Source organism: Monomorium pharaonis, chromosome 8 (genome assembly GCF_013373865.1).
Source record: "Monomorium pharaonis isolate MP-MQ-018 chromosome 8, ASM1337386v2, whole genome shotgun sequence".
In the NCBI taxonomy this organism is placed as follows: Eukaryota; Metazoa; Arthropoda; class Insecta; order Hymenoptera; family Formicidae; genus Monomorium; species Monomorium pharaonis.
Genome location: NC_050474.1, coordinates 12,946,223 through 12,961,632, shown reverse-complemented (window position 1 = coordinate 12,961,632; position 15,410 = coordinate 12,946,223). Strand labels below are relative to the sequence as shown.

At 32.0% G+C, this 15,410-nt stretch overlaps 1 protein-coding gene across 1 annotated transcript; it reads left to right on the top strand.

Annotated features, from left to right (window-relative positions):
* Positions 1 to 1,238: 1,238 nt before the first annotated feature.
* On the top strand, positions 1,239 to 4,478 carry LOC118646852. The gene is made up of 2 exons (XM_036290685.1): positions 1,239 to 1,485; positions 2,736 to 4,478. Exon 2 carries the CDS (start codon positions 2,737 to 2,739, stop codon positions 4,297 to 4,299), a length of 1,563 nt encoding a protein of 520 aa, XP_036146578.1. The 5' UTR covers positions 1,239 to 1,485; position 2,736; the 3' UTR covers positions 4,300 to 4,478.
* The last annotated feature ends 10,932 nt before the right edge of the window (positions 4,479 to 15,410 follow it).

The following is a 15,410-nucleotide window of genomic DNA, read 5'->3' as shown; positions in this document are numbered from 1 at the left end:
GAACATAAAAAAATATTAGACTCATATTTTTTTTTATCTGCGTATCTCGACGTTTAAGGGTTGAAACCACCCCTCGAAAATAACGCATTTTTTCGTTTTTTGCGAATATCTTTGAAAATATAAGGTTTATGAAAAAATGTTCTATATAAAAGTTTTATGGCATTTTATACTCTTTACAATAGTATATTTATATTTTTTAAAAATTTTAAACTTTTTAATTTATCCCACCCCCTACCCCCTTTTTTCAACATATAAAAAATTTTGTAAGGACAAAAATTAAAGAGCATTAAAAGCCGAATCCACCCATGTATAATAACATATGGGTTCCATCATTCTCAATTATTAGCAAAACGAGATAGTAATCTCGCGCTATAGGTGCCGCGCTAGAAGTAGTGTTGCGTTATTTCTTTAGTCGCGTCACACTCAATAACTGCCACTTCTGCGTATATTTTTATATTAAAACATAAAAATGGATTAATTTTAATTATATAATACGCAACGTATTACTCGATATAAAGCATAAATGTATATATATAACAAAATTAGCATATATATACGTATGTGCCTACGTACATTTTCATTGTTACAAATGCGAAAATAAATTAATATGAAGCAAAATATTTTTTAACATTTATAACTGCAAATACAATATAACAAAATATATAATATCAAGAGGAAAATATAAAATATAAACTGCTATTATATAAATATAATAACTATTTGCATAATTATATTATTTACACTATATGCACGTAGCACGCTCTGATAATAAAGATAATATAAGTATATAATTTAATTTAATTTGAAGTTTAAAAATACATTTATACGAATGTATATATACATTTTGCATATGACACGGACAAATAACTTTAATATCACTGTTGATAAAGGGACCGGTTGTTTTCGCGCAAGCGCATCACGTGAGGCTTCAGTAAAATATCTATTAGTAATAGGAAGGAGATCTTTGATCATACATCTCGCACACGACACTAACGTATAAATATAGCAACAGTGATAGACAGATCGGTTGTTCTCGCGCAGGCGTGAGGCTTCAATAAAGCATCTATTAGTAATAGGAAGGAGATATTTGATCCCCATACAATTTTTTGCAAATTTATAAAGACGTGAACACATTTCACATATTAAACACGCATGTATATTTTCTCGTATTAAATAGAATAATTTATAAATATTGTATTTTATTTGATAAATACTGGTAAGATTTTTTGCAAAATTGTATGGGGACCAAACATCTCCTTCCTATTACTAATAGATACTTTATTGAAGCCTCACGCCTGCGCAAGAACAACCAATCCGTCTATCATTGTTGCTAAATTTATACGCCGGTGTCGTGTGCAAAATGTATTGCATATATACATTCGTATAAATATATAAAGGAGAAGCTGCCGTTTCAGTTCGTAGTTGGTAATGTGAACAAGTATATTGGATAGTGTATTGTCACAAGTATTGTTCTTTCGTGAACATGTAAGTATCTGCTTTTAATTTATTACTCTTTACTCTCTTAATGTGTGCCGTTTAATTCTGTCATTGTCATTCATTTTTTGTCATCTTTCATATTATTCTCCGATTTCATATTTCTAAAAAAATTATTTTTTAGAGCAATTTTCATAACAATAAATGTTGTAATTGATGTAGTGATTAATTCTACATATTTTTTGTAATCATCTGTATTAGCACAACTATTTCGTTTACAAAATTATTTTTTATTTACTTTAAATGTCAAATATTTATTTTAATGTCTTGACTGTAGTCTCCCTATAATTATTATTCAGTTTTAGTGACTTAATTCATTTTGACTTATTATTTTTTTTTTATCAAGAGAGTTTGAAACGACATAACTATCATAGAAATTCTAGTAGAAATATTTTTACAATTTTTTACGCAAAAAATGCGAAGACTACAATTTTTTATGATTTAACTATAACTTTGTGCAATACATCTACTTCATTTTTATGTCAAACAACGCGATTTGGGCCATGTTTATAATTTTTCATAGATTTACGTAGAAAAATTTATGGAAAACTGCAAACATCTATGAAAATTTACAAACATTTATGAAAAATTACAAACATCTATGAAAAGTATAATTTTTCGTAGATGCGTTGTAATATTATAGAAAATTACAATTTTCTATGCAAATCTATAAAATATTACAAGCATGGCCCAAATCGCGTTGTTTGACATACAAATAATGTATCGTACAAAGTTGTAATTATATCATAAAAATTGTGGTGTTTGCATTTTTTGCGTAAAAAATTTAAAAAATATTTTTATTAGTGGTATTAACGTATTCAATTCTAATATTAGATATGTTGTAAAAATATAAAAATAATGATAAAAATATTATAAGTATATATATTACATGCGGTCATAAAAATATTCGTAAAATGTTGTAGATAGTTGTGAATAGTTGTGATTTTTACAACAATGTACAACTTCTACAATTAATTACGTCGCTCATGAAAGTGCTCGTAAAAAATTGTAGAAACTCAAAAATACTATATTAATTACAAATTGTCATGAATTTTTACAATTTTCATTAATTTGTAGAAAGTTTTGATTTGTTGTAAAAAATTTTAATTTTTTATAGAAATGCATAAAAAATTGTAAAAATATTTCCACCAGGGAAGACAATTCTATTTATTGATTATGAAGTGTATTATTTTTTACATATAATAAAAGATTGAGATATATATTTAATTTTAATATTTCAGAATGCTGCAATTTAATCCATATAATGTGATATTTTTACTCGCTATAACTTTCAATGGTTTGGATTATCCGAACACTCCGATAACATCGCAGGAAAGACGAGTGAATGAAAAAATTGAACATATGCTATTAGAAATAAAAAATGAAGAACAATTTCAATTAGAAGAGGAAGAAACTTTAGATTTTTATGATGAGTATGAGGTGCCAGAAGCGGAAAAAGTTGATTTATTAGAAGCGGATGAAGAAAAAATCTATTTTCCAGAAGAAGTTATTTGTGATTCAGTTGAAAAAACAATATCAAATGACTATAAGAGGCAAGCTGTGGAATACTGGAAAAGTGGTAAGACAAAACCAAGATCGCTTGAAGGAGTTAAGCAAAAATTTAGACAAGTTACATCGATACGACAATTACGACGATGGGAAAACTATTTCATCCAAGGTGGTAGTAGGCCAGAAAAATTAAAAAAAATTTCTCAATACACATTAGACCATTTTAATGAAGCACTTGAAAGAAAAATCATCATTCATGACATTGACATCGCTCGATGGGCTTTTCAAGCACAAAATGAAGAAAATGTGGCAGGATTTAAAGCTTCAGAGAAATGGGTACAAAGATTTAAAAAAGCACATAATATTGTATCTAGAAAAATAACAAAATTTGTTACAAAAAAGTCTCTATTATCAAAACCTGATTTAGAAAATAAATGCGAGACATTTATTGCAAACGTAAAATATTATATTAATCGATTTGGCGTGGAAAATATTTATAATTCAGATCAGAGTGGATTTCAGTTAGAATTTCATTCTGGTCGTACTTTAGCTCAAAAAGGTATTAAAAACGTAGAATCTACAGTACAGTCTATATCAGCAACCACGCATAGCTATACAATTCAACCGACTATTTCGGCTGATGGTAGATTATTATCACCTCTTTTCATAGTATTAAAAGAAATTACAGGAACATTTGGTCCGAGAGTACAAGAAACATTATTCAACGCGCCTAATATCTTTGTTACGGCTTCAAAGTCAGGCAAATTAACATCAAATCATGTAAAAACTTGGCTAAAGGAAGTATTTTTTCCGAATGTCGGGCCACAATCAGTATTGTTGTTAGATTCGTGGAGTGGACATTGTCCTAACATAGTTTCAGAAACTAAACCAGATTCTGCAACAGATATTGTTTTCCTAACTATTCCAGCCGGTACAACGGGAAAAATACAACCATTAGACGTATACGGATTTCGATTGTGGAAGAATTTCATTAAATACTTTTCTGATACTATTATGTTGTTAAATCTGGCTTTAGATCTTCATAATAGAAATAATATCTTGAAATTACAATCATTAACACACCATCAATTCTCGTCGCCCAGGTTTCAAAATATATTTAAATATGCGTGGACTAAAAGTGGGTACGTAGAGAATGCATACGATGAATACCTGCAAGTTATACCGATAGAATTTGAAACACCAGTAGACTTTTGTTTTAAAAAGAATTCTAAAGTAAAATGCGATCTTTGTGACGAAATAGGTCACATAGATCTTTATAACTTGTTCTTGGTGTAGAAAATCGCTTTGTATAACACATTTTTTCCACGAACATCATCTTTGTAATGAATATGTGCCATAAATATAAGACATTTATAAACATGTTTGGTAAGATTTTAGCAGTTTTCCTTACCCATGCAATAAATATTGGTATTCTTTTATTTCTGTTTAATAAAAATTTTATATTGGTAAAATTATATTTGTAACAATTATTTCAACCTCTTTTCACTTTTCCTTTATTTATACTTTCATTTTTATTTAATAATATTTTTTAATTAATATTTCAAACTTATTAAATTATATATTATATTATCTTTATTATCAGAGCGTGCTACGTGCATATAGTGTAAATAATATAATTATGCAAATAGTTATTATATTTATATAATAGCAGTTTATATTTTATATTTTCCTCTTGATATTATATATTTTGTTATATTGTATTTGCAGTTATAAATGTTAAAAAATATTTTGCTTCATATTAATTTATTTTCGCATTTGTAACAATGAAAATGTACGTAGGCACATACGTATATATATGCTAATTTTGTTATATATATACATTTATGCTTTATATCGAGTAATACGTTGCGTATTATATAATTAAAATTAATCCATTTTTATGTTTTAATATAAAAATATACGCAGAAGTGGCAGTTATTGAGTGTGACGCGACTAAAGAAATAACGCAACACTACTTCTAGCGCGGCACCTATAGCGCGAGATTACTATCTCGTTTTGCTAATAATTGAGAATGATGGAACCCATATGTTATTATACATGGGTGGATTCGGCTTTTAATGCTCTTTAATTTTTGTCCTTACAAAATTTTTTATATGTTGAAAAAAGGGGGTGGGGGGTGGGATAAATTAAAAAGTTTAAAATTTTTAAAAAATATAAATATACTATTGTAAAGAGTATAAAATACCATAAAACTTTTATATAGAACATTTTTTCATAAACCTTATATTTTCAAAGATATTCGCAAAAAACGAAAAAATGCGTTATTTTCGAGGGGTGGTTTCAACCCTTAAACGTCGAGATACGCAGATAAAAAAAAATATGAGTCTAATATTTTTTTATGTTCTACAACATATCCAAAGCTCATTAAAATCGGTGAGGGACAGTTCTGTCCGTTCCCTTGTAAGTTGGGCGCCAGGTACGTTAAGGGGATGCTGGAGTTGTTTGTTTTACCAACAAAAAGATAGTAATTTTTGTTTAACAATATCTTTTTATTTCTTTTATAGATTTAGAAATCCTTCTCCAGAATAAAAGAATACGCATTGCTATCAGTCTGTGGAGTGAAATTTCCTCCAAAAACGAGAAAAAATTGTTAATTTGCTATCACATCATAACAATGTTTGCTTAATATAAAAGATCTACAGTTTGTACCTACGAAATTTGTATTCACAGACTAGTAGACGACGAAAACAAACAGTGTCGAGTTTTGAAAATTAGATTTTAGTGCCTAATTGAGACGAAATTGTTAAACGAAAATTTAGGTTATATACGCGTAAAAAGTCGATAAGTAGAGCAATAAAAAAATATATTTTTTGTCCTCGATATAAAGTCCAATTCACAGATGGATATTAATATGTGTACTTTAATTCTGGAAAAGAATTTCCAAATTTATAAAAGAGATATATACGAAATCTCATTAATGATGTGCATGAATGACTCTACATTATCGACCTCGATCAAGTTTGAGAGGCAGTCCAGCATCGCCTTAAGCGTACCACTCTGTGTGAACCAACTCGCAAACAAATGTTACAATACTTGAATCTCGGGAAAGACGGGCACACGCTAGGCGACCGGGGCGTTAGCGGCTCCGAGATCCAGCTGCTCAGCCCTCAAATGGCAGAGGGGGGGGGGGGGGGTTCGGTGCGGGCGGATGGAATCGGGAAGGCGAGAGAATTACGTACACGACACAAATGTAACAGAAAAAGTAACAGTTGTATTTGACCGTAAGGATTACAGTAGATGACGACTCTGCGGAGCGGTAGTGGCTCGTGCGCGTTACCAGCTGGCGTCCGCTGGGTATCAAATGGTGCGAGAACGGTATATTGAACGAGCGGGTTATGCGTACGCGGGAACTCTCCGACTTGTCTTACGCTTAACCCGGCGTCGCTGGAGGACGCCGACTCCCGCCAGGATGACCTCGCCAAGGGCGAACGGGACGGATCGCAACTCTGAGCCCGCGCGACACGCGACGGACTCGTGTTCTCCCGTGCTCCAACGATTCTCGCAAAGGATAAGCGCGACAATTATGAGTTATTCGCCAGTCCGGCGGTATACGACGATGGCGTCGATAATTATCAGAGTACACTCCCCGAGGAGGCTCGCAGTAACGGTGCGATCGACCAAATTATACAACAGTAACAACTAAATTTTTCCACGACGCGACAAGGTACAGCGCGGGAATAACCCGCGACACGACGACCGGACGAAACGACAATTGACTCGGCTGCGGATCGGAACGCACACACAACGCGAAACTATCATGAAATACACAGCACGCAGCGAAATCACGCGGACGGGCGCGATCGGGCGAGACGACGATGCTCCGTTGAATCCGCGAGTTCGGGATTCTCATAAATACGCCGAAAGATTTTGCGATAAGTACGCGATTTCCTCGCGGCTCGCCCAACCCGCGAAATCGGTGGCTTTACAGTTAGTGTGACGCTCGTCTCACCACTTCGCCTCTCTCCTGCTGGCCTCCTCCGGGTCGGGATGGCTTCCGTCCCTGCGTCCTTCCTTACAACTCGGCTCGGGATTAGGGAACGCACACACAGTTTCTAGCTCTACTTCCGCAGCACGAGTGAGGAATCCTGGATCTCGCGGGAGCCGCTCGGCGGCGCGCCCCACCCTGCCTCCGGCGCTACAGGCCCTTATTGGCTGATTTCGCGAAAATCGATTTTCGCGCAGAGCGCGGTGCCCACGCTGTCGCCGGCTGATCGATCCACGCACAGCGGTCGATGATTATGGGTCCCGGGAATCCTGGCGCTTTCTCGCGCGCCCGACTCTTTTCTCCTCGCCCGGCGTATCCTCCGCCATCGGGGCGTCATTTCCTCCTCGACGGGGCGTCGGCGTATCTTGAGTTGTCGTGATTCTTCCGCCGGACTTCCCGCGGTATCGGGTTTGCAATCGCCCCGTCGGGATGTCGGCATCGCGCACCGTCGCTGGGTCCTGAAAGCGTGATTCAGCGGCAGTATCGGAATTCTTACATGGCACAAACGGTAGGCAAGATAAGGGCGGCATTACCTGCGGACCCCTGCTTAGAAAGGGTCTTCTTTGACTCCCTCGTTGCCCGTTCCTCTGCAATCTCCGGGAAGATTTTCCGTTGAGACGAGACGTCCGACAACTACAACGAGATCTTCATAGCCACCGATCTCCGCCGCACCCGCGGTATAACGCTCGCAAAAATCTTAACAAGTAATTAGATGGACAGCACGTGGGACGTCACATACACAAGAGAATACGCTTTTGCGTCCGCTCCCGAGCGGGAGGACGCAGGGCCCGCGGGATGTTATTGCGTAAGGGCCCTCAGGGCCTTGTGACGGACAGCAGCCTGCGGCTGTCACGTCACAATGTATATATAAATAAAAATTAAATATTAATTAAAGAAAAATAAATTTTTAATAATTTCTTTTAAATAATAATAATAGTAATAATTTTAACAATCACTATTTATATTAAACAATATTATAATTTTAAAATATCTCAAGAAACTTGACAAAAGATATACTTAATTGTAGTGCTTTGGAAAACTCTTAAGGTGATTTTCATACGACAACAATGATACTATTTTATGTCTACCTTAAAACTATGCAACTTAATATGGCTCGATATGGTTGGCTAAATTAAAAAAAAGTGAATTTTATGTAAATATATTATTTGATATAGAATTTTTCAAGATTGTTTTTCTTGTACCTTAATTGTGTGGGTATGCCTGTGCACATGTACGTTGTCTATACTTACCCGCGTGTTCGCATAAAAAAAATAAGAAAAGAGAGTAAAATAAAATAAATTATTTACAATTTACATATTTATTAATCTTACAAACAAACTACGTTATATATGTATATATAAATAATAATTAAATAATATTAATTAAAGAAAAATAAATTTTTAACAATTATTTTTAAATAATTGTAATAATAATTTTAACAATTACTATTTAAATGAAATCTCCTTTTCATTGCTTATAAACATATTAAAGTCGATAATAAGTGAATACTTTATGACATATCTCATATTTTATATTAAACAATATTATAACAAAATTTAAAATATCTAAAAAACTTGACAAAAGATATACTTAATTGTAGTGTTTTGGAAAACTCTTAAGGTGATCTTCATACGACAACAATGATACTATTTTATGTCTACCTTAAAACTATGCAACTTAATATGGCTCGATATGGTTGGCTAAATTAAAAAGAAGTGAATTTTATGTAAATATATTATTTGATATAGAATTTTTCCAGATTGTTTTTCTTGTACTTTAATTGTGTGGGTATGCCTGTGCACATGTACGTTGTCTATACTCACCCGCGTGTTCGCATAAAAAAATAAGAAAAGAAAGTAAAATAAAATAAATTATTTACATGGTGAAAATATCTGATAAAGCATGAATATTATAAAATATAAACTTCTTTTATAGAAAAAACGAAGAATACTATAAAGAAAAATTTCATGAAAAACCACCAAAGAAAGTAAAGAAGAAAGAAATCTTCCAATTGATAATACAAAAAATAAAGCGATCGAGGGAGGAGCTTTTAATAAAGAAGAATTGCAGAATAGTAAGAGTCTCTTTTCTTTATATATATTACAGTACATTAAAATCGTATGAATATGATTACTGTTAAAAAATTTAATATAATATTGCAAAATAAATTACATAATATTTATTTATAACTTGTAAAAGATAAAACTAAATAATTCTTTACAAAATATATAAAAAATATAACATTAAATAACAACATAAATAAAGTACATTAAGTTATTGTAATATAAAATTTAATATAAATACACTCAATATACAATTCTTTTATATTTCATAATAAATTAATATTTATATTATTACTTGTAATATTGTACATATATACAGGGTGTCCCAAATCTGGTGTGCAATACTTTATGGAAAGATAGACGGGATCGAGATGAACATAAAAATCCAATATAGTCTTGGTTAGGTCTATCAATAATCAAGATATAAATTTTTTAATTTATGCGAATGAGAGCGCGCCTTGCGCGCCGAAGGAAGGGCTCGAGCCGCTCGAGCCATAGCACGGCCTACTGTCTCAAGCATTGGCTGCCGGCGGCGGCGGGGGGAAGAAGGAGAAGCGTGGCGTCGTCGCCGTTCCCACGTCTCGCCGCACCGCGCCTAAGCTCGCGTCGATGGCTGCTACGCATACTCGCGATTACACGACAAGATTATAAATTATTAATAAAAATATGACAAATTTAAATCGTAATAAACTTCTGTAAATAAGAAAGTCAAAAGAGAGAAAGCGATGGAAACGTATGAATCCTGCAAATAATATAATATTTGCCGCATCAAATTCTCTCATCGTTTTTTATGGAATATTAAATTAACGAAGATTTATCACGATTGATTCTTTATACATTATCCTTTCGTAACCATCTTATTAGAAAATTACGAAATGCACGAAATACTATCCTTAATATGCACTCTTTGTAAAATAACACGATAGAAAAATATTCACGTTTGATCTAACGACTTCAGGATAAATTATTCGATGCAACTTCTACGGTAATTATAGGTAATTAGAGATCAATGTTATGTCAAGTATCGTTAGTATGGTTAACTAGAAATGATTTTCTCTTGTATATGATAGAGAACTTCGAATTTCTTCTGTCGTTAATACATTATAAGTCACTGAAAATCTGTCGTAATTAATAATGCAATTAAAGGTAGAAGAAACTGTAAGTTTTCTATGGTTATAAAAGAAAATCCTTCGTTGTGTTAACAATACATGATATTGAACATTAATTTTTGAGCATAATTATCGTAGCATCGCGCCTAAGCTATCGTGAAATCGTTACATCAAGAGGGAATATTTTTCAGTGTTATTACAAAGAGTGTAACATACTATGGATAAGTATTTCGCGCATTTTAGTATGACACCTCTCTCTCTCTCTCTCTCTCTCTCTCTCTCTCTATCTCTATCTCTATCTCTCTCTCTCTCTCTCTCTCTCTCTCTCTCTCTCTCTCCCTCTCCCTCTCCTCTCCTCTCCCCCTCTCTCTCTCTCTCTCTCTCTCTCCCCCCCCCCCCTCTCTCTCTCTCTCTCTCTCTCTCTCTCTCTCCCCCTCTTTCTTCCTCTTTCCCTCTCAAGCACTACGTAGTACACAAATACAATAAATATTACCACGTTTAACAACATTAGTTTGTACTATTCTACTTTCATTATGTGTAATTAAATAAAGCAGAACGTTGCTACAATTTTATATTAAAAAGACAAAGATAAAAAGATGTATTTCGCGAAGTTAGCAGAATATCTTTCCCTCTAAAGTATTTACAGAAACACGATAAATGTCATTTTCAACAACAGTTCCAATCAATATTATTAGAGTTTCATTAAATGTCATATAAAATTTTTTTAACAAGATTACTATTTTTTAACATTTTTAACATTAAACACGATACGACACTCAGAAAGAAAGTATCGTGCTGATTATTTATCGCAGTTTTAGTGATAATTTTTGATAATTTTTTTTTTGATTGTGTGTAATACTAAAAATATAAAGAAATGATAATTGTTAAAATTTTATTCAATTTACACACATAATGAAAGTAGAATAGTACAAACTAATGTTGTTAAACGTGGTAATATTTATTGTATTTGTGTACTACGTAGTGCTTGAGAGGGAAAGAGGGAGAAAGAGAGAGAGAGAGAGAGAGAGAGAGAGAGAGAGAGAGAGATGTCATACTAAAATGCGCGAAATACTTATCCATAGTATGTTACACTCTTTGTAATAACACTGAAAAATATTCCCTCTTGATGTAACGATTTCACGATAGCTTAGGCGCGATGCTACGATAATTATGCTCAAAAATTAATGTTCAATATCATGTATTGTTAACACAACGAAGGATTTTCTTTTATAACCATAGAAAACTTACAGTTTCTTCTACCTTTAATTGCATTATTAATTACGACAGATTTTCAGTGACTTATAATGTATTAACGACAGAAGAAATTCGAAGTTCTCTATCATATACAAGAGAAAATCATTTCTAGTTAACCATACTAACGATACTTGACATAACATTGATCTCTAATTACCTATAATTACCGTAGAAGTTGCATCGAATAATTTATCCTGAAGTCGTTAGATCAAACGTGAATATTTTTCTATCGTGTTATTTTACAAAGAGTGCATATTAAGGATAGTATTTCGTGCATTTCGTAATTTTCTAATAAGATGGTTACGAAAGGATAATGTATAAAGAATCAATCGTGATAAATCTTCGTTAATTTAATATTCCATAAAAAACGATGAGAGAATTTGATGCGGCAAATATTATATTATTTGCAGGATTCATACGTTTCCATCGCTTTCTCTCTTTTGACTTTCTTATTTACAGAAGTTTATTACGATTTAAATTTGTCATATTTTTATTAATAATTTATAATCTTGTCGTGTAATCGCGAGTATGCGTAGCAGCCATCGACGCGAGCTTAGGCGCAGTGCGGCGAGACGTGGGAACGGCGACGACGCCACGCTTCTCCTTCTTCCCCCCGCCGCCGCCGGCAGCCAATGCTTGAGACAGTAGGCCGTGCTATGGCTCGAGCGGCTCGAGCCCTTCCTTCGGCGCGCAAGGCGCGCTCTCATTCGCATAAATTAAAAAATTTATATCTTGATTATTGATAGACCTAACCAAGACTATATTGGATTTTTATGTTCATCTCGATCCCGTCTATCTTTCCATGAAGTATTGCACACCAGATTTGGGACACCCTGTATATATATACAGGGTGTTTGGTAAAGATTTATGCAATTTTTATAAGCAGGTAGAGCGCATTAAGCTGAACATAAAATCCTCATGGTTTTTCCATTTTCACAATAGTTAACGAGTTATAGACTTGCAAAATTTTCTGTATTAGCCCGGCCTACCGGCAAATGCAAGCACGCCGAGCGCCCGACCGCGGCGGCTGCCCCTCCCTAGCGCTTAAACCTTGAGATTGCTAGGCGCGCGGAGGGAGTTGTTACAACAAGCGGCAATGGCTACGCACAATGTGTACGTGTACATACATGTGTACAAAAAAATATCAGTTTTAATGCTTAAAGAAGCAATTACTAAATTTATTTTTTTTTAATAAATAATGATTATTTTTAATAAAACATTTTTTTTGGTGATAGTCTTAAATGTCGTAAACTGTCATAAATTTTAAAAGAAGCTATTATTATGTGCTCAAAAACAAATTTATCCTTCTTTAAACAACATTAGAAAATTTTATCGATTAAAATGGAAATAACAACCAAATAAAATGTTTGTTTCAACTTTATATTCTTAATTAAAAATTAAATAACGAGGATATTTATATTTTTAATAAAATTAATCCTTGTGATAGACTTATAATACACGGAAAAAACTTTATGGTAAAAATTACTCTGGTAAGTAATAAACGCGTGACAAGGAGAAATTATGAAAATTTTTATTACGTTTTTCATCAAATTACGATAATATTTACATTACTTATATGATATAATTCTCTGAAATTTCTTCTTACAGTTCGTGGTTACTATCATAAATAATAAATCATATATAATTTTACTATAAAATTTTCTCCGTGTAGATTTACGAATATATGAATTTATTAAATGTTTGAAAACTTATAAACAATATTTATTTAATTCAAGAAAATTTTAGTATGTAATGTGTGTGTATCTGGTGTGCGCGCGCGTGCGCGCGCGCGCGCGCGCGTGTGTGTGTGTGTGTGTGTGTGTGTGTGGTGTATGTACGTACATACGCGAGTAAGGAATAATCACTTTGTGACAGAAAAATGAATAATCATTCCTTAGTTCGCGATTTTATATCACTATTATTATTCATGCTGATTACTATACAATACACGCACACGTAGAAAAATATGATTCTAGTTTTAAGAAAATCAATTATTCATTTTTAATAATTTATTCTTTTTTAATAATTATCTTATTTTTAATGGTTGAAAAGAATATTATATTGATAATAAACACCTCACTTTACACAAAACAAATAATGTTTAACATTTTCGTGTATGTATCACACACACACACACACACACACACACACACACACACACACACACACACACACACACACACACACACACACACACACACACACACACACCAAATACACTCATTACATACTAAAATTTTCTTGAATTAAATAAATATTGTTTATAAGTTTTCAAACATTTAATAAATTCATATATTTGTAAATCTACACGGAGAAAATTTTATAGTAAAATTATGTATGATTTATTATTTATGATAGTAACCACGAACTGTAAGAAGAAATTTCAGAGAATTATATCATATAAGTAGTGTAAATATTATCGTAATTTGATGAAGAACGTAATAAAAATTTTCATAATTCCTCCTTAGCACGCGTTTACTACTTACCATAGTAATTTTTACCACAAAGTTTTTTCCGTGTATTATAAGTCTATCACAAGGATTAATTTTATTAAAAATATAAATATCCTCGTTATTTAATTTTTAATTAAGAATATAAAGTTGAAACAAATTAAGAATATAAAGTTGAAACATTTTATTTGGTTGTTATTTCCATTTTAATCGATAAAATTTTCTAATGTTGTTTAAAGAAGGATAAATTTGTTTTTGAGCACATGATAATAGCTTCTTTTAAAATTTATGACAATTTACGACATTTAAGACTATCACCAAAAAAATTTTTTTATTAAAAATAATCATTATTTATTAAAAAAAAATAAATTTAGTAATTGCTTCTTTAAGCATTAGAACTGATATTTTTTTGTACACATGTATGTACACGTACACATTGTGCGTAGCCATTGCCGCTTGTTGTAACAACTCCCTCCGCGCGCCTAGCAATCTCAAGGTTCAAGCGCTAGGGAGGGGCGGCCGCCGCGGTCGGGCGCTCGGCGTGCTTGCATTTGCCGGTAGGCCGGGCTAATACAGAAAATTTTACAAGTCTATAACTCGTTAACTATTGTGAAAATGGAAAAACGATGAGGATTTTATGTTCAGCTTAATGCGCTCTACCTGCTTATAAAAATTGCATAAATCTTTACCAAACACCCTGTATATATGTTTAAACATTTATTTTTACTACATTTCTCTACTTTCTGTTTAATTTAAAAAATAATAAGTTAATCGTCAAATAATAATATTACAAGATTTTAATAAAACAAAAAAACTTTAATTTTTATAAATATTCATTTTCATAGCTGATATATTTTTTTGTATCATTTATTTGTGGGAAACTTTAAACTTTAAAGAGAATAGATTAATAAGTATTTTTATAATAATTTTATAATTTAGGGTTTTTAATATCAATATAAATTATAAAATTGTATAAATAATTAAATTCCTAGATAGCGTAGAGAGTTTAAAAGGAATTCAATTGTATATCACCAATTATGAAATTTATAAATTTTTTATAAAAATAATTCTTTTTGCATCTCAAAAAGAATTCATAATTGGTGACATACAATTGAGTTCTTTTTGAACTCTCTGTGCTATCTGGGTTTATATCATTTATTTATATTATTTATTTGTGGTAACTTATTATTAATATGTTAACATTTTCTGTATGTAAAATTTACAAAAGTAGTAAAGTTTCATTTTTTTGAAGTTAAATGTTAAATTTACATAAGTTTGTAAATTTATGTTTGTAAAGAATATCTTTTATACTGCTAATGCATATTTTAATTAAATAAAATTTTTGATCAAATTTTTTATTGTTATGTAATAATTATTTAACGTTATATATTTTATTTATGAAACTTTTTTATTGTTACTTATTTTGTCATTTCTTTGGATAATACAAAATTATAATACTTTTTATAAGTTTATAGTAATTTTGAGTCGTTGACCATATCTTGAATCATTTAAATGAGAAAAATAA

Coding starts and splice junctions, on each gene's coding strand:
- LOC118646852 (XM_036290685.1), top strand. CDS start 2,737: ATGCTGCAATTTAATCCATATAATGTGATATTTTTACTCGCTATAACT.